Source organism: Mus caroli, chromosome 12, assembly GCF_900094665.2.
Source record: "Mus caroli chromosome 12, CAROLI_EIJ_v1.1, whole genome shotgun sequence".
Classification (NCBI taxonomy): Eukaryota; Metazoa; Chordata; class Mammalia; order Rodentia; family Muridae; genus Mus; species Mus caroli.
The window spans coordinates 105,386,016-105,411,972 of record NC_034581.1 but is presented as its reverse complement, the minus strand read 5'-3'; the positions used below and the strand labels follow the sequence as shown (position 1 = coordinate 105,411,972).

Genomic DNA, 25,957 nt, shown 5'->3' with positions numbered 1-25,957 from the left:
ACTGTTGTAGGTGTGTGTGTGCGTGTGTGTTCTGGGGTGGGGGCACGCTGGCCGTCAGAATAGCAGGAGGCTGTGGTTAAGCTGTTCCACTGAGACAAAGGGTCAAGCAGACTCCTGAGAAGTGTAGAACATTCAGTTTTCATTTTCCTGAAGGGGCTGGATGGGTCATCCATCTTGATGTCTTAGGTGACTCTATCTTGAGCCAGAGCTCTGGGGCAGCTCTATACCACCTCCTAGACATAAGGTCTCAGGCAACCTCCTGAACCACTCTGAGTGGGAGTCATCTTCTCTGTCACCTAGAGACAGAAAGCTGGGTATTGTGGGGCATGCTTATAAGCTGGTGCAGGAGGATCACTTCAGATTCAAGGTCAACCATGGCTACATATAGAGACTGCTTCTCAATAAAACAAAAAGCCAGGCATGGTGGCATGGTCACTCAGCACTCAGGGCGAAGAGGCTGGAGGATCAGGCACAGTAAATTCAAGATCAGCCTGTAGACAGGAGACCCCATGTTTTAAAAACCCAATAATGAATCAAACATAAAGAAAGAGGGGAAAGGAGCGGTTGCTTTCTGCATGGCCACCAAGGAGGACAGATGTGTGTAAAGCACTCAGGCTGCCTCAGGGGATCATTTGTGATAGCTCAGTGTCACCCCTAACTTTAGAAATGACAGTCAGGGGCTGGAGACATGGCTCTGCAGGAGCACTGACTGCTCTTCCAGAGGGTGTGGGTTCAATTCCCAGCACCTACATGACAGGTCACAGTGTCTATAACTCCAAGATCTGACACCCTCACACAGATATCCATGCAGGCAAAATACCAATCAATACACATTAGGAATGAATGAATGAATGAATAGATGAATGAATGACACAGTCAGTGCTACAATGTTAAGAACTCCACTAAGAGCCTTAGCAGAGGTGGCTAGAAGTAGGTGTGGGTCTCAGTAAGGCTCTGCCTCATAGTAGGGTTGCGTGCTGGACAGGTCTCTTAAACTGTTCTAAGCAAGGCAGCAAAGACATCTGCTGGTGAAGGAGGGAGAGCGTCCTCTGGTTTCTACTTAGGGGCAAAAAAATAGGATGAAGAAAAGGGTACTTCTTGGAAAGCGCGCGCACGCACACACACACACACACACAGAACTTCTCTCCTCTTACATACACACATACATACATACACACGTACACACACACACACACACACACAGCTTCTCTCCTCTTCCCCAGGACCGAGTGTGAAGAACACCTGGATTTACACATTCCCAGGCCAAGTGAATTCCTTCTACAGCACTGCAGTGTAGGAAGTGAGCAAACACAGCTCTGCTCGACAGCACTGCTCAACGGGACGGTGTTCAGCAGCCACTTGGCATCACTGCTTCACTCAGCACAGCTTTGAGGTCCTTTCACAGGACTTTATTCCATTTTAGCATTTTCCTGTGCCAAGCTGTTGATCACCTTCAAATCACTCCAATTAAACCTTTCTTCCCCCATTTTAGTTTTGTTTTCTTGAGGTTATTGTGGAATCAAGATGGAGAAAGGAACAGGGCCTTGTGGTTTGATACATGTCCCCCATGACCAGGATGAGCAGAGGTTCCTGTGGCAGAGGCTGGGGACAAGGTCTTTGGCACCATAATTGTAGTCTAGCTCTTTACTCAGCATGGCCACTGCTCTGTGCCCGAGCCTCACTCACAGCCCATTGCCATCACATGGCTTCCAAGATGCATCACTGTAGTCAGTAGAGCTGGGAGCTCTCCGTGGAATATCACTACCAAGCAAAGCTCTGTGCATAAGAGTGTGGGAAGGAAATAAGGATTAGAACAGAAAGAGACAAAATATAGGAAAACAATATACAAAACCAATAAAACCAAAGACGGTATTTTAAAAAGAAGATAAAGTGGACAAAGTCTATGATGAACTGAGAAAAAAGCGGAGCAGGAGGCGGCTTAGTGAGTCAGGCACCTGCACGTAAGCACCGTGACCACAGTTCAGATCTCAGAGCCCACATGCAGTCAGAAGCAGTAGTGCGCAACTGTAATTCCAGCCCTCCATGGAAAGATGGGAGGCTGAGACAGGAGAATCCCTGGAAATTCTCCAGACCAGCTGGCCTGCTGCACACCTGCTTAAACAAGGAGGAAGAGGAGGGACACTGGACTTCTTCATACGCAGTGTCCATATTCATGTGCATCAAAGTACACACATATCATGCAAAAAGGAAAGAAAAAATAAATTATTAAAATCAGAAATAAAAGAGGATATTCCTACAGAAATAAAAGGAAGAGAATACCATATATAAGAATACCATATGGAGGGCTGGTGAGATGGCTCAGTGGGTAAGAGCACCCGACTGCTCTTCCGAAGGTCCGAAGTTCAAATCCCAGCAACCACATGGTGGCTCACAACCATCCGTAATGAGACCTGACACCCTCTTCTGGAGTGTCTGAAGATAGCTACAGTGTACTTACATATAATAATAATAATAATAAAAAGAATACCATATGGAAACTGGATGCCAATAAGTTAGATGACACAGATGAACAAATTACTAAAAACCAGAAACTGCTCAATCTGAATCAAGACTAGAATAGACATAGTAGGTAAGAGCTGGGTCACTCACAGACTGGAGAGAAGGCTCGGCAGGTAACAGCAGCGCTCTGCACAAGCCTGATGACCTGCACTCCTCAGCTGGAGCCCACAATAGCAGGAGAGACCACCAGCTGAAAGCCATCTCTGATTTGCACATGTCCACTGAGCTCACCACAGCACGCACATATCCATTATACACTCACAATAGTAATAATACAAAATAGATAAAGAAAATAAAAATTGAACAACTATAACAAGAATGACAACAACAACAACTCTCATAAAGACATGCTCAGAACCTGAGTTGGGACTTCAATCCCCATACTGGGCAGCTCACAACCATCAGTAACTGGAGCACTGGGAGATCGAACGCCTCCTTTAGACCTCTTTGGGCACATGCATGGTAGATACCCACATAGACACATAAACATAAAAAAAAAAACTTAAAAAGACAAGTTGAATTCCAAAGGCAGAGGCAGGTAAATCTTTGAGTTTGGCCAGCTTGGTCTACATAGTATGCCAGTCAGGGCTACATAGTATGACTCTTTCCCAACCAACACACACACAGATACACACACACAAGCCCAGGCTAATATTATTACCTTGATAAATTCTGACAAATGCTTAAAAACTCCGTAACACCAATCTTCCATAAGCTCTTTCAAAACAGAAGAGAAGTATTTCAACAATGTCTTTCTTTAAAGCAGTGATGGGGACTGAGTGCAGGGCCTGCTGCATAGCTGGCAGGAGCTCTACTACTAAGTTATACCTCCAGTTACCTACAGAACAGGAAGGCAAAGACGAATGTTCCTCGGGAATGTGAAGGAAAACTCCTCAATAGTACCAGCAAAGCAAACCTGACAGTGTACACAACACACAGGATTATGCATCACCACAGCACAGCATCTACCACAGGAATCAAAGCGCAAGAGAGCTGGGTGTGGTGGCGCACGCCTTTAATCCCAGCACTTGGGAGGCAGAGGAAGGCTGATTTCTGAGTTTGAGGCCAACCTGATCTACAGAGTGAGTTCCAGGATAGCCAGGGCTACACAGAGAAACCTTGTCTCAAGGAAAAAAAGAAAGAAAGAAAGAAAGTACAGGGGAAGTTGTGTTCACTGGACTTGTTTTGGTGTTGTGACAAAATATCCCAGGGACCAAAGGAGGGAAGGGGCAGGTATGGTTGCACATGCCCGTTCTCCTGTTGGTACGAGTTCAGGGCAAGCCTGGTTTGCATACAGAGTGCCAGACCAGCCAGTGAGACCCATCACAAACAAACAAACAAACCCCATTTGACATGGACTAAAAATAGAAAAATTTAGAAAAAAAAAATTGAGAGGCCAGTGTGTAGAGAAACTGAAACTCACATTCTGCTGGCAGAAGGCAAACCGAAAGACCCATTGCAGAAGACAGGAAGTTCCTGTTTCTCAGAGAGCAAACTTCTGCAGGATCTCCCTGCACAACGGAAGGAAGCGTCTCCCTAAGATTTGTAGGCAAATGTGGATGGGAGCCTTCACAGCAGCTAGAAAGCAGAAGCAAGCCAAATATCCATCAGCTGAGGCATGACTGAACGGTGGTCTCCACTGATGGAGTTATTATGTCATAAAAGCCGAAGAACTGAGGTGTGCTAAGACACTGACGAACTCTGAGCACATAACACCCAGAGAATGAGGTCTGATGATGGCAGATCCTTGGCAGGATTCCACTGATATGCAATGTATAGACAAGGGAAGTAGCAAGTGATCAGGGCAGCCATAGGCTTTTGGGTTTGAGGTTTCTGAGGGCAAAGGAGTCTAATTGGTAGGGTCTGCTCTTGAGATGATGAAAGTGTTCCAGGATCGCACAGTGGTGAGGCACAACTTTGTGAACACACTAAAGACAACCTGCAGTATCACAGAGTACACTAGAGAAGGTAAGTTTTATGCTATGTAGGCAGGTTTATGTAGGCCTGGTTGTCCTCCAGACATGTAGACTAGGGTAGCCTGGTCACTAGTGGTCCGCCTGCCTCTGCCTCTGAAGGCTGGGAGTAAAGCGTGCAATAGCACACCAACCATTTCTTTTTGTCTTTTTGGTTTCTTGATACAAGGCCCCACTTATCCCAGGCTGGCCTTGAACTCACTACATATTAGCTGAGGATGCCTGTCAACTCCTTTTATTTCTACTTCCCCAAGTACCAACATTAGCACATCTAGGGAGACTGGATCTTACTCTCAAGTTGCCCACAGTGACCCTGGTCTTACTCTGTACCAAGGCAATCCTTGAATTTGAGATCCTCCTGCCTCAGCCTCCTAAGCAGAGAAGGTTACAAGGCTGTACTATCAGGCCTGGCTGAATAATAACTCTTAAATAATATAAAGTCATCAGTAAAAGAAAGACGAGAAGGGCTGTGTTGACAGAGTGGAGGAGGCCACCCACAGGCAGGTTCCAGGGACTTCAACAGTGCAGCTGACAGCCAGCATCCAGGCCAAGCACGTGCAAGTGCTGAGAGTTCCTGTCAGGACGGCTCCAACTGACATGGCCGTCCTGTGCTCGGTGAGCTGCTACATGCAGAGGAAGTGCAGAGCAGCGTTAGGATTCATTCTGTTTAAATTACTCTAGATTCTTTCCCGCCTCCATAAGGATGTCTTCCTGCCCCGTTCTCTCTAAACAAGGTAACTTTACATCTTTTCCAACAAAGCTACAGAACACAGATGAGCAGAGCCTGAGCAAATAACCCTGGAGGTGTGATGGCCTCCCACAAGTTTTTTTTTTTAAAGATTTATTTATTATTATACATAAGTTCACTGTAGCTGACTTTAGACACACCAGAAGAGGGCATCAGATCTCATTATGGGTAGTTGTGAGCCACCATGTGGTTGCTGGGATTTGAACTCAGGACCTTTCAGAAGAGCAGTCAGTGCCCTTACTCACTGAGCCATCTCACCAGCCCCCTCCCACAAGTTTTTGTTTGTTTGTTTTTTGTTGTTTTTCCAGACAGGGTTTCTCTGTGTAGCCCTGGCTATCCTGGAACTCACTCTGTAGAACAGGGCTGGCCTTGAACTCACAGAGATCTGCCACCTGTCTCCCAAGTGTTGAGATTAAAGGCATGGGTCACCATCACCTAGCCTAAGGGTTTTTTTTGTTTGTTTAAATTATGTGTTTTATATGTGTACGTATTTCTGGATGCATTTCTATAAACTACATGTGTGCCTGCTGCCCAAGGAGGCCAGAAGAAGACATCGGATCCCATTAAACTGGAGTTAAGGATGGCTAATGAATCACCATGAGGATGCTGGGAATTGAGCCCTGGTCCTCTAGCAGAGCAGCCAGTGGTCTGGACCACTGTGTTCTCTCCTCACATAAGGTTTAAGAGAAATATACTTAGTACATGAACCAAGCCTATTTATTTCAGTCTTCTAGAGCAACTAGCCAAAACAAAACAAAAAAAACCAAAACAAACAAATATCCCAAAAACATGTCAGAAGACCCTATAGACTGAAAGCCAGGAAGTAGATTTTAGGATGGGGCAGTGCTGGAACTGAATCCCCACACAAAATAGACAAACGCTTCATTAATCCTGGAAACAAAATTCTTTTTTTTTTTTTTTTTTTTTGGTTTTTTGAGACAGGATTTCTCTGTGTAGCCCTGGGCCCTGGCTGTCCTGGAACTCACTTTGTAGACCAGGCTGCCCTAGAACTCAGAAATCCCCCTGCCTCTGCCTCCCAAGTGCTGGGATTAAAGACGTGCACCACCACGTCCGGCGGAAACAAAATTCTTAAGTCTAGGAAAGGCACTCACAGAGCACGTGACCCAGTGCAGTGACCCAGCTCAGTAGTTGAGTGCTTGGCATTTGTGAGACCTGAGGTTCAATATCCAGCGTTGCCAGGGGAACAGCAAACCGACTAATAACAGATATCTCCATGGCAATACTTTATGCAAATTTTACTTTCTTCTTTGTATTTTTGAATACTGTTTAACATTTTTTTAAAAAATAATGTTCATTTGGTGACAAGTCAAAAATGTTTTTATTTTAAGAGGGGAAAAGCTTGTGTTATTCAGATAATCTCAAATAACCTGTTCAGCTCTAAGCTTCCCAAATACCAAATTCCAAGCTTTGAGTGCCAAGCAATTGAGCACTCACAGGGCACAGCTCTCCACGCACCCCTGGCAGTTGTCCCAAACTGTCCTCTTCCTACCAGGCACGTTCTTTCAGGTTGGCTTTGCTTACCTGGACAGGTGGCTCAATCATGATCCAGGCTGGAAGCATCAGGCTGGGATTCAGAGGCTGGGTTCCAACCCGGAAGTAAACCCCACCCCTGGAGTCACAGGCCCAGATATGCTGATGTCCACATGCCAAGCTGGTCAGTTTCACAGTTCCTACAGTGACAGGAAACACACACTGCAATTAGTTTGACAAATGACAGACCTTTCAGTTAGTGTATAAACTCTACTTCAAAGAAAGACAGGAGGTACAGTCTCCAGCTGAAGGCAGGTGTGTGTCATCTGGTTGTCCTTCCACATCAGTAGGAACACTGGCTTCTCTGCCAGGTGCCTCAGAGCATCCTGTGAAGGCTGCTGGCTAAGTAGCTATGATGCCACCAAGCCAGGGCATCCGCCACTAACTTATCCAACAAGTGCCCACTGCTAGTAAACTCTCCCTGTGGAAGGGGCTCATACTTACTAAAATGAAAAGTAAATCTAAAGAATCCTCACTCTTATGTTTGCACTTCCTTTGATTTATTTAAACTAGCTGCTGCCAAGGGGGAGGGAATGGAGGGAGTCCAAAAAAAAAAAAAAAAAAGAGGCTGGGCCGGAAGGGTGTGGCCTAGCCCAGAGCATCTGATAAAGACCTCAAGGTAAAAAAAAAAAAGAGATTATATTTGATAATAGTCTAGCAACTAAAAAATGCAACAGTCAAGTTACTGAACATCTCCTGTCAGCCAGGCTCCAGCCAGGCCTCTTGCTGCTTCACCTCACACCTTACAGCATCGATAAATGATTCTCACTGGAGAACGGAGGGGTGGTGGGCAACCCAGGAAGCAAAGAGGGGGAGCAGGCTTGAACCCAGGCCAGCTACCTCTGACCTCTAAGCCTTTATAAACAACAAATGTACAGGTAGATGTCCAGGTTCAAGTCCAGATTTGATAAACTACAAGAGCAACCCACACCTTATCAAGATATAGAACATTTTATCTCTCTAGGAATTCCCTCTGGTCCCTGCCAGCCATGGCCTCTACTTGAGGTCCTGGCCTCATGCATCCCAGGCTGCCCTAACTGACATCTATGCCAGACCTTAGTTCACAAGGGCAGGATCAAGGCCCGCACGAGTCAGCATGAGGCGGCAGTCACTCCCTTTGTGGCTAAGTTATCATTCCATTGCTCACAAATGCCCCAGATAGTTTCTGTATTTACCTACTGATGGACGTGTGGATCATTTCCATGTTTTACAATTAGAGAAAAACTGTTATAACCATTTTGTTTGTGTGTGGCAAGCCAGGCCGTCCAGTGCACATCTGAAATCCCAGTCCTTGAAAGGCTGAAGGAATAAGATTATTTTTAAAGCTACCCTGGACTTCATAATGAGACCATGTCTCAAAGGGAGGATGAGGGGAGCAGAAACATGTATTATTTTTATTTCAAAGATGTTTTAATTTTTATTTTAAGTATGAGTGTTTTGCCTGCATGTATATAAGCACATCATGTGTATGCAGTGTCTGAAGAGGGCAGAGGGAAGCCGATCCCTTGTAACTAGAGTGACAGATGGTTGTGAGTCACCATGTGGGTGTTTGAAGCTGAACCCAGGTCTTCTGGAAATGCAGCCAGTGCTTTTGGCCACTAAGCCATCTCACCAGTCCCTATTTTTTTTCCTAGAATAATAATAATAAAAAATATATTAGAATTGTCAGAACATAAGTTATATGTCTCACTTTAAATTTTATTCTCAAATTTACTTATTTTCATTTTATTTGAGAGAGAGGGGGAGGTTGTGTGAGTATAAGTGCTGGCAGAAGCTAGAAGCAGCAGATTCCTGCAGCTGGAGTTACAAGTGTTTATGAGAGGCCTGACAAAGATGCTAGAAGCTGAGGCTGGGCCCTCCCCAGAGACACTGAGCCATCTCTCCAGCCCTACATTCACGTGTGTAGTCGGAGGACAACTTGTAAGAGTTGATTCTTTCCTTTACCACATGGTTCCGGAGATGCAACCAGGCCATCAGGACCGGCAGTATCACGTTTAAAGAGACAGCCAGTTTCAAGTTGTGCCATTTTATATGCCTACATACATACCCACATACATACATACATGCATACATGCTTATACACTATGACACAGAGGTTCTTGTTTGTTTGTCTTTTCTTGGTTTTTCGACACAGGGTTTCTCTATGTAGCCCTGGCTGTTCAGGAACTTACTCTGTAGGTTAGCCTGGAACTCACAGAGATCCATCTGCCTCTGTGCCACCACAGCCCAGTGTTTGTTGCTGTTTGTTTGTTTGTTTATTTATCTTATGTAGCTGTCTTCATACACACCAGAAGAGGGCGTTAGATCCAATTACAGAAGGTTGTGAACCACCATGTGGTTGCTGGGAATTGAACTCAGAACCTCTGGAAGAGCAGCCAGTGCTCCTAACCTAACCACTAAGCCATCTCTCCCTCCCTGACTCTGAACTTCTAATGTCCCTGCTTGCATCCTTAGTGCTCCCGTGTGGGCCACGCTGGGAACTGAACATAGGACTCATGCACTACTAGGCATTTAGTCAGCTTCCCCACCAGATATGTAAGATGGAGAAAAGCTTGTTTTATTCTACTGACTTATCTATATAACTACTATAGCCATTTATGGAAAGGAGGTGTCTTTTTTCTTATTTTTCCCTAAACAAAGCCATTCCCTTTGAGACAGGGTCTTGTATAAACAAAGCTGGCCTCCAATTTACTAAGTACAAGAGATGGCCTTGGACTCAAGTGCTGGGATCACAATGTGACCTCTGCTCTTAGACAGCCTTAAGGCTCTCATGTGTGCTGCACTGTCTGAGTATGGCCAAGAGCTTCTTGCAGGTTTTGTCTAGCTTCAGCTGTGGGTCTAATTTGGAACCACTACACCCTACTGTAGAATCTTTTTAAGTGTGTGGTAGAGAACAATAGCAACATTTGTTTGTTGTTTTCTATATTATAAAATTCTTCTCCACATAAATTATTGCATGATACAATCTTGTTTGTTACTGTACTGGCTGGTTTTGTGTGTTTTGAGGTATGGGCTGGGATACATGTGGCAACCAGCTTTCACAGATTCACAGCAGTATCTCCCAAGCAGCCAGAGCACCGTCCACATCCTCTTTAGCCAGTAGATCCTGGACACTGGAGCACTGACTGCACTCCTTCACATACCTACGCCCAGACACCTACCTAACCAGTAAACCAAGGTGTTTTTGTAGCATCGAGCCATGGAATGAAGTCACAAGCCCGAGGATGATCGGCCTATGTTTGATCAGCCTGTGGATCTGCTGAGTGGAGCTGGCATCAACAGTATGGCCCTATTGGATCCTAGCAGACCTTTTTGCTACAGTGGAGGATACTGAAGGCCACCCTCTTCTGGTTGGAGCATCATGGCAACAGTAAAAGAAAGAACTCTCCGCCAAGCTTCTCCCATCACTGGGCACTTTTTGGTGTCAGCAATGTAAACAACAGCTTGTCCTGGCGGGGTGTGTGTGTGTGTGTGTGTGTGATAGCACAACCTATCCTCAACCTTGTGCAACCTTGCTGCCTCAGTTGGGATCACGAGTGCACCACTACACCCTACTTTTTAAGTGTGTAGAATCTTTTTAAGTGTGTGGTAGAGAACAATAGCAACATTTGTTTGTTGTTTTCTATATTATAAAATTCTTCTCCACATAAATTATTGCATGATACAATCTTGTTTGTTACTGTACTGGCTGATTTTGTGTGTCAACTTGACACAGGCTGAAGTTACCACAGAGAAAGGAGCTTTAGTTGGGGAAATGCCTCCATGAGATCCAGCTGTGGAGCATTTTCTCAATTAGTGATCAAGGAAGGAGAGCCCATTGTAGGTGGGACCATCTCTGGGCTGGTAGTCCTGGGTTCTATAAGAGAGCAGGCTGAGCAAGCCAGGGGAAGCAAAACAGTAAGTAACATCCCTCCATGGCCTCTGCATCAGCTCCTGCTTCCTGACCTGCTTGAGTTCCAGTCCTGACCTCCTTTGGTGATGAACAGCAATGTGGAAGTATAAGCTGAATAAACCTTTCCTCCCCAGCTGCTTCTTGTCATGATGTTTGTGCAGGAATAGAAACCCTGACTAAAACAGTTACCTAAGGCACAAACTGACAATGATATGTCTTCATCACATGCTGTGATTAGATGAACTAAACCACAAATTGCATTAGTTTGCTACATGGTCTAGTGCCTGACATGCATATTTATGAATAATGGGAAGTGAAATATTATGAGCATCTTAAATATTTGCTAAATGAAGCACGTTTTCCTCCAAAAGCCAAGACTGTACTAGATCACTCTAAAATTCCACACTCTATCTCTTTAGCTGCATTCAACAATCAGCCATTTAATAAATATCTTAATTTAATCCTATTCCTGGCTGTTATAGTTGTTTTGACATCTGTGAAGTCAAGCTGGCCTTGAACTGGTGACCCCTGAAGTACAGGTGCAGCCACTATCTTGGTAATCAGAGCAGCATTTGGCTTGGTTAGGGTAAAAGGGGGAAGGATGTAATGGCTGACTACACTCAGCTAAGCTCAAACTCGGCAATCACTTTTGTGTGGCAGCACATGTGCCACGGTTCATGTGTAAAAGTCAAAGGACAATTAATTAGCAGGGCTTGGTTTTCTCCTTCCACCATGTGGGTTCCAGGGATCACACTCAGGCCATCGGGTTTGTTATCAAGAACCTTTACTTTCTGAGCCATCTTGCTGGCCTTAAATAACAATTTAAAAAATTTGTATCTATATCTATCTACCTATCTATCTATCTGCTAAAACTGGTTCAGTGATTAAAAGCACTGGCTGCTCTTCCAGAGGTTCAATTCCCAGTACTCATAACCATCTGTTGGGCACCATGCATCTGTGTATGTGGTACACAGACATACATGTGGGCAAAATATCCATATACATAAAAATAATCATCTTTACAAAGAAATAAAACCCTCTTTCTTCTCCCTCTGTCTGTCTGTCTGTCTGTCTGACTCCAATTTGAGAGGTGTGTGCTGGGATTAATGACACAAGCCACTATGCCCAGCTAAAGTTATCTCCTGACCCACCTGCCTGTTTTCCTCACTGGACACAGACCAGACCTGGAGAGATTCAGTGCAGGAATGCTTAGTGTTCCTGGCTGCAGTTCAATGCCCTGGATGGCACAAGTGGAGGCTTCTGACACAGCAAAGGCCAATCTCCTTTCCTCTGAGCCCTGCCTAATTCCCTTGCACCAACACCAAGCCGACTAGCTGGACTTTAGGCATTGTTCAATATGCTGAGAAAACTGGTGCCAAGAGTCTACTATTTTACCATCAGCCACATAAAAGCAACAAATGAAAGCACAGAGGAGGGTACAGATGTAAGAGAGGCAAGGCTTCAGGACACAATATGGTGATGGAAATCAAGCGGTCCAAGTGCATAGCCAACTTGCCCAAAGGCCAGTGCTATAACCAAAAGCCCAGGGGTCTTCCACAACAGGATGAGAGTCATTTCATTTTCTGGGGTCACTGGGATGGGGTGACAGCTGATGAGATGACCGTATGGAGGAACCAACTTGGGGAAAATGGCTTCTCTCCCAGCTGAATGAGCATAGGACTTCTCTAGTTTTCAAGGTTTGGTAGTAAGAATAAACACGAGTTCTGGCTTTTCTCAGAGACACCAGCAGCCTTCCTCCATGGTCTGGTGGAGACTGCTGGAGAAAGGCTCAGAGCCAGTGAATCTTTGGACAGAAGAAAGAACTCTTAGGCCAGGCAGCAGGCTCATCTGGCGCCCATGTCCAGGCCACATGAGCAGCAGCCTCGTTGGGCTGGCACGGACCTTTGGAAAGCAGGATGGCCAGTGGATCTGAAAGATGGTGTGAAGCCCAAGGCATACATAATCACAATTCCTCTGGAAGTCTCTAGCTGTGGCACACAGCTCATTTCCACAGCGAACTGGGTTATGTTCAGGGCCTTATCTCTTCTAGCAGCTTGCAGAAACCCCATTGCCAAGAGTCACTGGCCTGGCCCAGGCCCCCCAGGGAAAGCATGCTTTACAGGGGTGGTGGTATGCATTGGTCAACGGAGGAGTTCTTCCTGCTCTCCCTCCCACCCCTTCTCTCATGTGGTTGAGTTATTATACATTAAACACTTATTTGAATCCACAAAATACTGGTTGCCAGTATACAACAATGTCTACTTCCTAGACAGAACCGTTGAAGCTCAAGCTTACTCTGAGCCTGGGAGATCCTGCTATCATCTCTGCCTCTACTATCAGACAAACCACACTTGAGTTGCTGAGCCAACTGAGAATATAATACTCTGAGCTCATTTTATCACTTCTTAGACTATGAAATATTTCCATGTCACCATAAGCTTTGGCCACTCTAACTCTTGGGATGGTCCACAGAAAGTGGCTAACAGCACAGTACAGTACCTCTTTAAGTGGCTGAAAGAGAACCCACAGCTCACAACTGTGTGTGCAGCACCCACAGTGGGCACACTTCCAGATACCAAGACACAGCTCAGCATACACTGATCCAGTCACACAGCCGCCACTTCAGAATTAAAGGTCAGAGAGAGAGGACCGTGCAGCTGTCCTAGTGCTGTCATTTTAAACAGATCTTGGTGGCACATTCCACCTTATAGTTCCTTTGGTTCTGAACAGCAGAACAGCGTAAACTGCACACAGTGGGAGATGAAGCTCCCTACAAAACTAAGAGGCTCATTTACTCTGGGGAAGTGGCCAGTTAAGTCCAGCAACTGACAAACATCACCTAAGAACCTGCCTAGCCCCCACCCCGCAGTGAGTGAATATGGGGGCAAGGTACTTTAGTTAGTTATATACTGACTGAAGCACTCCCACTCTGCATCATACCTAGCTGGGAAAGGTCCAGTTTCGTCCAGTGCATGCCTGTGGGGCAGCTCTTGGAAAGTGTCCTGATGAACACCTGTCCGAGGCTGTCCAAGGCCCATAGTGCATCCTGGCAGGCAGCATAGGTTCTCATCTCTGCATCGGGGGGCAGCTGCACTGTGGAGGGCCGGCACTGTACATTCTGGGCACTGATGATACACAGGTCCTTGCTGCTCTGGCATAGCCATAAGGAGCTTCCTGCAGAAAAAGGTTCACATTTGTCAGCAAACACTGTCTCACTGAGCCACCCACCCTAAGAGCACCACACAGCCTTTTTCTTCAGAGCCCTGACACCTGGCCACAGATTGCCTGCTCACTCACTGTTATCTTACAGGTAGGCTTGCTATACCTCTGAGGTTAGAAGGAAACACTGCCATCAGACATTAAAAAGGCCAAGCCTGAGACACTTCAGAAACTGGAAAGAGAGCGGGGCCTACGAAATACCACTGTAGAAGTCTCCCTGCCCACAGGGGCCGGCAGTGCATAGGTCAGGAACTTTTACATGCTTTCTAGCAACAGCACGGATCACAGACATCAACGTGCTCTCGTGTCAGCAGTCTATATTTCTAATATACACTATTAGGGCTGTCCACTCTTCCAATCCCCAGGAAGGAAGGGGCAAGCAGTCTCTCGGAAGGCATTGCCCTTGTTCTTCTGCTAATGGGTGGGCAGCAGGCGGAGGAAATCAGGAGTTATGCTTGTGGTCCTCGCACGTTCTGCAACTTCCAGGGTTAATAGTGTTTGTTTAGAATGCCAGTCATCCTTGGGAATTACAACCCCGCCACACTGTGTAATGTAAAGCATTAGCTAAAACTTGTGTCATACGTTTTAGAATACTTTTATTTTTATTTTAATTAAATAATTAAGTAATTAATTAAGCTAATTGGTTTGTTGAGGCTGGGTTTCTCTGTGTAGCCTTGGCTGTCCTGGAACTAACTCTGTAGACCAGGTTAACCTCAAACTCACAGAGATCCTCAGTGCTGGGATAAAGGTGTTCACCACCACACCCAGCTATTTTATTATTTAGGTTTTTTAAAGATTTCCTTATTTTATGCATATGAATGCTTTCTCTGCATGTTGATGTGTATTATGTGTAGGGTTGGTACCCATGTCATAGAAGGCAGAAGGTATCATGTGAATCTCTTGGAACTGAAAGTTCAGATAGCTGTGAGCTGCCATATGAGTATGAGAAGTCAAACTCAGGTCTTCTGGGAGAAATGGGAAAGAACACCAGGAGTCATGTGCTGCCAGCTCCGACCACACTGCACGGTGACCTCCTTCCAAAGGCCACGGCCTCAGCCTCAGCTCTGCTACCCTTACCCCAACTTGGTAGCTCTCCTGAGTGTGCCTATCCAACGCTGCTGGCCCACAACACTGCCATATCCCCCACATCGCCGCACCCACAGGCCACAGTCAGAGGACGGCATGAACTCTTCCTCCGCTGACTGACTGACTTGCACACCAGAACTCTCAGCTGGGCTAAGGCTGACTCACCATCCTGGGTGGGAGCAGGAGAAGCCAACACAAAAGCCCATTTTGTGGCAGAAGCTGTTCCCCGGGGAACAACGGTATTCCAGTAAGTTCCTGGAGAGAATAAATATAAAAGTGGGTTAGGGAAAGAAAAAAAACAAACAAGCAAAAAGCTCTAACACTTCAGTTTGGTTTTAGACTATAGTCGTCCTTCAAAGCTCTTACAATGATTTCTAGTGTCCTTAAACAAAGTGGCATAAGCTACTTATCTCTCTAAGCATCATCAAGGAGAGCCATACCTTGCTCACTGAAGCCTGAAGAGGCTACACAGGGGACAGAGCTAGAGGGAATCCATCAAGGGGGAGGCATTCAGAAGTGGACACAGCTCATCTATGGATATGGCCAGCACATTGCATGTTAAAACAGTGGCCATAATTTCCCCCTGTAAGTGGACGGTTCTTTCTCAGCAGACTCTGTAGGTGTGGTAGATCTTTAAAACCAGATTTCCTGACTTGTATATATGTCTTTGTGGGGGTATGCCCAAGCATGCTCATCAAGTCCAGAGGAGGGTCCCAAGTGTTCCCATCTTTCACTTCCCACACAGGACTTAGAGACAGGTTTCTCCCTGATCCTGGGGATCGTGTTCTTTGCCCCAAAGATTCTCCTGCCTCTGCCTACCTTGTTGCTAGTCACAGGCATGCATAGGGTATCTGGCTTGTTATGTGAGTAATGGGATCTGAAGTACCCTCATACTCTTAACTGCTGAGCCATCTCTACCCAACCATATACCCCCTTTAAACAAGATTCTTTGTGAGTGTGTCCACAAGTGTGTCATGGCATCTGTGGAGATCAGAGGACAACTTCTGGACTTATGTTTTCTCTTCTCCTCTTGTTTTGGGGGCAAGTTCTCCTGTTCTGCTGGTGGGCCACATATGTGACCATCTGCCCACTTCTGTCACTGCCTCCCCATTTCCTCACAGACGTGCTCTCCTGAGCCTCCACTGTATCTGGCTTTTTGTTGTTTGTTTTGAGACAGGATTTCTCTACATAGCCCTGGCTGACCTGGAACTTACTATGTAGACCAGGCTGCCGTTGAACTCAGCTCTGCCTACCTTTGCCTCCCGGGTGCTGGAATTAAAGGCATGTGCTACCATGCCTGGCTGTATCTAGATTCTCACGCAAGTTCTCGGGATAAACAGAGGCCTGTAGGACTGTGTGACATATGCTTTTACCTGCAGAGCCATTTCCCTGCCCAACCCCGAGTGGATTGTGAGATTGAGCTAGTCCTCCGTCTGTCTTTATTACAGCATATTAGGTTTCCATAGGAAAGTGATGACACATTGTCCAGACACCAAGTTTTAGGAATGACAGAATGAAAAAGAAAACAGAAAGGAGAGAGACCACAAAGCCCGGGTGCCTCTGTCACAGGCCGCTTTCCCACTGGTACTGATTATCTCAAGAGGAGACCTTAAAGCCGTTCATTAAATGTTCTGTGAATCCCTAGGTTAGATTCCCACCACCACGAAAATTAAGATAAACAAAGTAAAAATAATGTGAAAACTAGAGTAATTGACTCACCTATGAGACTTCCTTTAGCAACATGGAATTCATTCTTCCCTGAGGAGATCCACACACCACTCTTGTTAACCCCTAGTAGGCTGGGCTGGCACTGAAGCTGCTGAGACCAAAACGCCATGCGCAGTTTATCTGCGACCTTTTCCACAGGGGCTTGGGCTGCTGTGGCTACTGAGTGTGTGGCATGCATGATGGTCTGGAACAAGCTGCACTGGTCAAACACCACATAGTCCGTGATGCTCACCTGCAGGAAGGGGACCAGCTGAGCCTTGCTGCTGGCACAGGCTCTGAAGCCCACTTGCCTCCCAAAGGCAACACCCACACACAAGTACCCAGCAGCAAGACCACCAAATGCCTGAGACCACGCACTCACCCCTCCACACGCACAGGACTGTGCTAATAAGCAGCTGTATTATGTCCCTGGGTGGGCTCACAGGGAAGGAAGAATGCTCTCACCTTATTTTACTTTTATATCACATGGCTCTGCTTTGAGTATGTATTATTTTTATGATTAAATAGCACCTAAGAAACCTTTTATTCTGTCAGAATGATAAAGAATAATTTTAGTTTTAAATTCAGGTGTTTCCAATGACAATAATGTTTAATACTTAGGATCATAATATGAGCATTAAAAAAAGTCTATCAAGTGTGTGAAGCAATTACTTAGTTATATGCATGACTATTACAACTTATATCAGATGTCAGCCCAGGCAAGAAGACCCCAAGATTCTAGAAGCCATCTGATGTACAACTCACCTCGACAACATTCCTGAAAAGCATCTATACAGACACCACTAGAGACACTTTGGGACAACTATCTCCCAGAGGGAACCTTCTCAATTGCTGGGCAGCCAATTATGACAGAGTTCTTTTAAAAATATTTATCAATATTTATATTGTGTGTGAGTGTTTTCCCTGGATGGATGGATGTACAACAGGTGCTTACAGAGGCCAGAAGGGGGATCAGAACACCTGGACATTCTGGAGTTACAGAATGTTGTGAGCTGCCAGGTGGGAACTGAACCAGGGGTCCTTTGCAAGAGCAGTCAGTGCTCTTAAACCTCTGAGCCATCTCTCCAGCCCTGTGCCACAGCAAAGCAGGTGGAAGCCTGGCTCAGCAGAACTCTCTGCAGTATTTTACAGTTACACTCCACTTATTTCTATTTATTTATGTATTATGTATGTGTGTAGGCATGCAAGCTCCAGCACACACGTAGAGGGACAACTTTGGGGAGTCACTTCTCTCCTCTACCAGGCTGGTCCTAGGGCTCAAACCCAGGTCATCAGGCTTAGCAGGCACTCTAACATGCTGAGCAACCTCGCCATCCTCTCTAGTATTTTTGCCCATTAGATTTATTACAGATTGGCACAAACACCCTATTCCTAGGATCCATTCCCAGGTCACACAGTGAAATAATAAGTGAAAGTGTTACAGGGATCTTAAACATATAAAAACAAAACATGAAAGAAATGAAGTTAGTATATCACACATATATGCTGCCCCTTTGTCTGTAAAAGAGCACAGCCTCACTACAGAGCCACGGCCACAGGCAGCATCTGAGCTCTGTGTTCAGCCTGGGCTCCCTGGATGCTGAAAAATGAGCTCCACTCAGAGACTCCCGCTGTGCACCTCAGGATCAGTGCTGCTCACTGGAGACCTGGCAGTCACTATGCCAAAGCCCAAAGCCACACACTAAGTGTGTGATACCCAAGAGTGACAGACATGTAAGCAGGTCTCCAACTGAAGGAGAAAGGAAAGACCTAGTAACCAAACATAATTGCTTCTAGAGTCACAAAGAAAGCACAGACTGGAGCTGGAGAGATGTCTCAGTGGTTAAGAGCACTGGCTGTTCTTCCAGAGGACCAGGGCTCAATTCCCAGCACCCATATGGCAGCTCACAGCTGTCTGTAAGTCCAGTTCCAGGGCTTCTGAAGCCTCACCAACACACATGCAGGCAAACATCAGCAACCATGAAGAAGAAGGGCACTCTGCTTCTGTGCCTGTCTGTAACGTCGTGTGCGCTGGGGACCTCAACAGGCAAAATCAACAAAACAAGGGCTCAGTGGATAAAGTGTTAAGCACACAGTGTGAGAGCTGGAGTCTGGATCCCCAGCAGCCATAGAAGTAGTGGAAGGCAGAGTGGCTTGTTTGTAAACTCAGTGCTTGAAAAACAAAGACTGCATCCCTGGTTCAAGCTGGCTAGCTAAGACTAGCCAGGTCTGTGAGCTTCAGGTTCGGCCAGAGACCCTACCTCAGTAGATAAAGTGGAAAGCAATCAAGTAGGACTCCCAACATCAACTCTGGCTGCTACATGAATAGACACATATACACCCATGACCTCACATACACACGCATGCTCATTATACACATACAAAAAATTCCACCAGAATTTAGCACATACAGATATGTATATATGCTTATGTGTTGTTTACATGTGCATGCTCATATATGATAGTTATTTTTGAGTCATATCAAATAGTAGAATATAAAAATTTATATACGTGTGTGTGTGTAATATACATGTTCATTTTCATGGGAAAGACTAAGGAGAGCAGCACGCTCAAGACAAGCGTCACCAGGCAAACCTGAAGTGATTATAAAGCCTGAACCAAGGAGATACAGAGGTGAGGTATGGCACTGCACATCTGTCAGAACAACCTTGGGCACAATGTGTATTCGGGACAGCTAAAAGCTCAGCTCTGAATGGTACCAAGACAGGAAAGTGGATGCTCCTTGCAAAATCCACCAAAAGTTGGGCTGGGACCACCCCTGCTGCTCACAGTCCTCTCTCTCTTCGCCGGCAGCGTGTGGGAAATGCTCAGCTCTTTGTTGAAATATCATTTACTTAAAGGCCTTTCAAGCAAGTGGAGATAGATGAGTTTTAATTGCAGGTTGGGTTTCCAAACCTATTGTTTGGTCTCTTTTCTTAGCATGTTTGTTCAGAATTAAACATCATTATTACCCAGGTCTTCAAATGGATGTCACTGGGTTTATTTAGCCTATAGTGGTGGATACCTAAATAACATTTAAATAAATAAATAAATAAATAAATAAATTCCATCCTGTATTAAAGTAAAGAAAGCTTTAAAGTCATTACTATGAGGGAAAGCTTTTGTGTATATTTTTAATATACCCAACCACAGGAAAGTCATCTCCTAAATGATAAAAGTAAATACTACTAATTTAATCCAGTCTCTTAAGGAAAAGAGAAGGCAGAAAGGGTGGGTCTGTAAGTCAGAGAAAGTTCCATCAGTTACCTGCCACCAGTGATCATCGTCTCCTTGGGGCTTTTTGGGAACCACGCCAGTTCTGAACCATAGCTTCCCGTGAATGTCCAGGGCCCAGAGTGTGTGCTGATCTCCAAGAGTTATGCAGACAGGCTCCAGAGTTTGCCTTTCACTGGCAGTGAGAGAACACAGCATCAGTCCAACCCAGAAGGCACAGTATGCAGAAGGCTGCCTTACTGAGTGTCTCTGAACAGGCTAAGCAGGAGTGGATTACCGAGTGACAAGGAAGGATCTGCGCCTAAGGTACATTGCTGGGCAATACTTACTGTCCAGACACACTCACAGAAGAAAGCTACCCATCCCAAGTGAGCAGCACTCAGGCCAAGAGCACCCGCATTTCTCCTTCCCCATGCTAGGCTGTGGTGTAGAGCTATCTCTGGCAAACACCATCATCTCTGATGAGTCTGCGGTTCCTTTCTTCCTTTGGGGATACCCTTGGCAGCTCTGGGGCTCAGTTGAGGCTAGCCTTGGCATGCTGCCTGTTCAACCACGGAAGGCAATCGACAACTCCCCACTGCTCTGTGCTCTCTGTCTTGCTTAGTATCCTCACACCAACTGGTACCCCAACTGGCTGAGGCATGGTTCCCCACTGAGTTGAAGGGGTTGAGTTTTGGCTGTCTTGTACACCTAGGCCCCAGAGTGTCCTGGTTCCCAGCAGGAAGATTTACTGGCTAGCTGAAACTGAACTAACATCATTCTGATCTGTATATGAGCAAATCTTTTTTTTTCTCAAGATGGCTGTATATCCCTGGCTATTCTGGAACTTGCTCTGTAGAACAAGCTGTCCTCAAACTCAGAAATTAGTCTGCCTCTGCTTCCCAAGTGCTGAGACTAAAGGTGTGTGACACCACCACCTATCCCAAATCTTATATATTATAGTCCAGAACAAATTTCAACCGACTAGGATAAAAATACCAATAAGCATTTGTATCTAACTCTCACAGACTTGCAACAGAAACATGTGACAACAGGTAGCTGTGCACGGAGACCATGTGACCTAGTGGCTCTCTGATGTTCTAGGACCTTTTTTAAAAAATAGACTTTCTTTCTAAAAAAGATTTAATTAAACACACACACACACACACACACACACACAAACACACACCATACACTGTGTTGCCTGGATGGCCAGAAGAGGGCACCAGATCCTGTTACAGAAGGTTGTGAGCCACCATGTGGTTGCTGGGAATTGAACTCAGGACCTTTGGAAGAGCTGCTGGTGCTCTTAACCTCTGAGCCATTGCTCTACCCCTACACTCTTTTGGAGACATGTATCCAAGGCTGAGGATGACTCTGAACTGAGGCAATTACGGGTTGCCTCTAGCTCCTAAGTGAGACTACAGGCACGTACAGCTGAATTTGTGTATGACTGAGGATGGAACTCAGGGCCTTGTGCGTGCTAGGCAAATACTCTTCCTGCCAAGCTCTATACCTAAACCCCAACACAAATGGTAATGTGACCAGCAGAGGAGCGCAGAACATTCCCAAGACCAGTCTATTGAGGCCAACTCTGACAAAAGCAAAAACTCTCCCACCGTGAAACCTGTGAGTGTTGGTTTTGCCAGGAGAGGCTCAGGAATAAAGGTCACAGTGCTGGGCCCATACCTGACAATGTCACACTTCCACTGCTCCCCCTCAGGACAGAAGCTGCTCACACCCTCCCGGTACAGGAGGGCCCTCTGCTCTGTCAGTGCCCACACCACACTGTTCCGGGCTGCGATCTGGGACAGTGGGTATGGACAGTCCACCTTCACGGCTCGGGCGCAGGGCCGATCCACACTGAGACCTGTAGTGAGAGAGGAAGAGCCCCGCAGACTCAGTTGAAGCTTGTCACACTCTCTTTTGATCTGTGGTTTTCTTTTTTTGGTACTTTTGCTATCTGTGGTCTTTCATAATAGATACCTTTTCAGGTACAACTGCTCAGGTAAAACCCCAGACTTATCATACTGCAAGGCTTATGCAGAGTCAGAGCTCCAGGGAGCTCCCCTCACCTCTCTGTGGCCTGTCAGTAATGTGTGTCATGTATCTAAATGACATCAAAGGCAACTACTGAGGGAGCAGGCTGGACAGATAATATGCAAATCCATGTTCTATTGCTTTGGCCAGCAATTACGTCCTAGTAGTATAATCACAGGGGTGCCAGCAGAGTTTGCAACTATGAGGACTTGCCCACAGGACTTCTGCAAATCGGTGCCAACCACCGATTCCAATTTAGTAGGACAGGAAGAGTTAGGGTGATGTGGACACTGCTCTGACAGCATGGTTGGAGGTCACCTGCTTCTTCCTTATGTGTAGGTCCAAAGTGGCCCCCCTTTCCTACCATGACCAAAGTCAAATGCCCTGGAAGCTAGATATGCATGTGTGTATCAGAGCATCCAACTTCCACTGAAATACACGAGAATTAACTAAGCTGAAGGCTAGAGCCCCACACATGTCCATGAAGTTGGCAGTGCTGGTGACCAGGTGATGACCTCCACACCTGAGACAGAGCCAGGTGGAGAACCATTCCCGGCTGATGGCTCACTCCAAAGATGAAGCCATGTTCTCGGAATCAGTATTAAATGACTAGATCAATCTTCATGTAAATCCATATGGCCCCTTGACAGCACAGACAGAGCCCCCTGCTCCCAAGGCCATTTCCCCATGACAGCACACAGTTCCCCCTGCTGACAGCACACAGACACTGACTCATTACAGTGTATTTTTAATAAACAAGTCCCACTGTGCCAGGTCTAGCAGCTAAAGGTTTCCCTAAGGGCAGTTTCCTAGGACAAGTCAATTGCTATTTACAGCAAAGTTACTTCTTGTTGTTTCCCCCCAATCCACATGTAACTATGTGTCCAGGTGCTGGGCTGTGACCTAGCTGAGAAAAGAGGGAGAAGTCTGTCAAGTCATGGCTACTCCTGCTTTCCTCTTCAGCCTGGATACTCCAGGGTATGCACAGGGTATGGGCAGCGGCAGGAATGGCAGGCTCTGCCCCATGAGGCATCCTACCCTGTACTCAGTCACCTATTCATTCCTGCCCAGACCAGTCTGTGTCAGGGGCAACTGTTCTTCCATGGGAAACAGCGCTTCTAGAAACGTTCTCACTTAACTTGGTTCTCGGTCTCTGCATCCTGTGACTGCTCTCAGAATGTGACTAGCTGCAGATTCAGCAAGTGACAAGGACAATGTACATGGCCTTCGACTACCTGTCTGAAGGTACAGATCTCCGTTGGTCCTGATGATCCAGGCTGTGTCATCACTCAGGGCCACAAACACAGCCTGGGGCAGAGCCTCGTACCAGTGCCGCTTCCCCTTGATGGTGACTTTGCCACAAGCAAAAGCACGGTTAGATTTCTGTTCAATCTTCCAGAGAAGAGCCCCTAGAAGAAAAACCTCTACTCACTGCTCAACAAACATGAGATTCCCCTACACAAACACTCCATTCTCAGCCCTGAGAGGGGCAGCTTTCTAAAATACATCTCGTTGCTTCCACCTCAAGAGCCCAGCATGCCAGAGTTTAAACCCACCAGCTCTATGTTGTCAACATATGAATGTATCCAAGTCTCGCTTTTCTCGACTGAAAGGTGGGTCATTTCCACCTTTTAGAACTGATCTAAAGGCTAGATGTAAGAGGGGATGCACCACATAGCACGGGGTGGGCACGAAGCAGTCACTCACTCATGTCGGGAGAGATAACTGACATTTCATTAGGTACGTGCCTACTGACACATGAGGCTCAATTAGTACCCAAAACTAACTTTGGGGACCTTGGGAAGGGCCTTTTCTGGATCACTTATGTGTATGTGAGTCAGTTCAGCATGTTTTCATTTAAAAGAATTCTGAGGAATGGATAAAGGAAGTGAGGAAGGTGGGCAGCAGGCCAGAGGCACTGTGAGCAGAGGCTAAGGCATTAGGCCAGGTGAGGATACCAAAGAATGAATGCACTGAGCTACGGAGGCCTCCGAGAAGTCATGTACACAGCTTCTCCCCTAGCCCTGCCCTGCAACGCCACAGGGCCCAAGGCATCCAAAGATGTGTGGGTCTCAGCTGAGAAAGATGATCTCACAGAGACACACAGACAGCTCCAACCACTGCAGCCAAGGAATGGTTGGAAAAATAAAAAGTAATTAATACCATCAGCAGAGAACCAACACTTCTAAATGGCTAGGAGGATGGGCTTAAAAGTATGTGACAGAAACAGGAAAAAAATGAAGATATACAATTACACAACACCAGCTAATGGAGTGGGCTATTATCTCACCCAATCTCCAGGGGAAAATAAGTGTCAAGCAAACTGAAAGAAAACGAGCAAACAACTAATAAACTAATACTTTAACAAGAATGCCCTTCCTTTTGTTTCTCCTCCACGATGCCCACTGCTTCAGAAGAGATAAACATGTATCTAGCATTAGGAAAACTCAAATGAAGCATAGTGGGGTTATGCCTATAGCCCAGCTCTTGGGAGGCTGAGGCAGGAGGACCCAGTCTGAGGCCAGCCAGAACTCCACAGTGAATTCAAGGTCAGCTTGTGCTATACAGCCATGTCTAAAACAAAAACAAACAGAAATAAAGAAAACCACAAGTAAACGAGTCTCCATAGATAAGGGAGTTATCTCAGCCTAACAGACTGTATTCAAAATAAGTCTCCTGGGTTCACTAAAATTCGAAACAATGCACAAAAGTGTGAGGCCTTTGCGACTGCAGTCAGGGAACCTCCAGCACACACCTACAGGCCTGGCCTTGCCTCACTACTTCAGTTGCTTTAGAGCAACATTGACAAACCGAAATATATTATTTTTATGAGGATTTAGTGTTCCAACTTGAGGAGAAAATAAAAAAAGCCCTCAAAACTCAAATTATTTGTATAGCTTACAAAAATATGTTCCTTGTGTTATTTCTGTAATTAATAAAATAAAAAACCAAAAAAATCAAGCAAGTATGCTGAACACCCATCACCCTAACCAGTGTCAAAGGAAGCATTCATGATCTTTAACAGTACCCAGCTAAGCAGGCAGGAAGGTCAATCTGTTGACACTGCTGTTGCCAGAGGAGAGCTGCCCTGGGAGCTGGGAGCTGTGTTGGGGGTTGGGAAGTAGGAGCTGGGAGGCAAACCTGAGGGAGAGACTGCCATCTGCTGGACAGCATCTTCAAACCTCTGCCAGCGCAGCCCTGCACCAGGCAGGGGACTGCAGAACAGGCCACCTTTGTAGTCCAGGCACCAGAGAAACTTTTCCGAGACCGCCAAGCTGAGGATGCCGTAGCCAGGAGCCGAGTAGCCCATCCAGCTCTCTGCAAACTAACAAGGACAGAGGCCAGTGAGTTCTGTGCAGGAGACACTGCTGCCTTCATCACGCTGTTACCAACAAGGCAAGTAGGCAGGATACTGACGTCAAAGGATCATTGAGAAGCCTTGCCTAACCCCGCTCTCCTTGGATCCAGTCCCAGAAACATTCTGGAATAGGAATTCTGGTCCTTGTGGAAGATCCCAGAGCATCCCTGGATAACACTTTCACACAGCATAGTACCCTTCCTAAGTATGCTCGAAGGTGTAACCAACCACTCGTCAAAACAAGACATTGTCACCTCGCAAGTCCACACTCAAGAACCATACAACCCCTCCCACAAAAAAGCTTGCAAAAGAAAGCATAACATTTAAAGTAAGTTCATGATTTGACAATTGGGCTATGTTTATAGTGATCCTGGTGCACATGCCCTGCACAGAATACAGGCCATGCATGCTTGGTAGTGCATGACATCACATCAAGAGACCTGGCTTTATTTTATACAGACAAGGCCATCAACACATGTATGTAAATCAACTTTCTGTACACTTAACTTATGACAGATACCCTATGGGAACAGCATTACAGTTTTTCAAACCCTGTGCTAACCTTTGGACTCCTGGCCTGCTGTCTGGGAACAGCTAGGGGAAGTGTGGATGAGATCGTGTCTGAACTCTGCATACTAAAGCTTTGTTGC

At 46.0% G+C, this 25,957-nt stretch overlaps 1 protein-coding gene across 1 annotated transcript in view; it reads right to left on the bottom strand.

Annotated features, from left to right (window-relative positions):
- The window catches only part of Tecpr2 (tectonin beta-propeller repeat containing 2), an 84,983-nt gene that overhangs the window by 9,622 nt on the left and 49,404 nt on the right, over positions 1-25,957 (bottom strand). Inside the window, exons 10-17 of the mRNA XM_021178973.2 lie at positions 25,091-25,274; positions 23,185-23,358; positions 21,599-21,779; positions 19,964-20,105; positions 16,709-16,949; positions 15,155-15,244; positions 13,625-13,858; positions 6,784-6,932 (exon numbers count right to left, since the gene is read on the bottom strand). Of these exons, the coding sequence (XP_021034632.1) occupies positions 6,784-6,932; positions 13,625-13,858; positions 15,155-15,244; positions 16,709-16,949; positions 19,964-20,105; positions 21,599-21,779; positions 23,185-23,358; positions 25,091-25,274 (1,395 nt within the window). The remainder of the gene's footprint in view (positions 1-6,783; positions 6,933-13,624; positions 13,859-15,154; positions 15,245-16,708; positions 16,950-19,963; positions 20,106-21,598; positions 21,780-23,184; positions 23,359-25,090; positions 25,275-25,957) is intronic.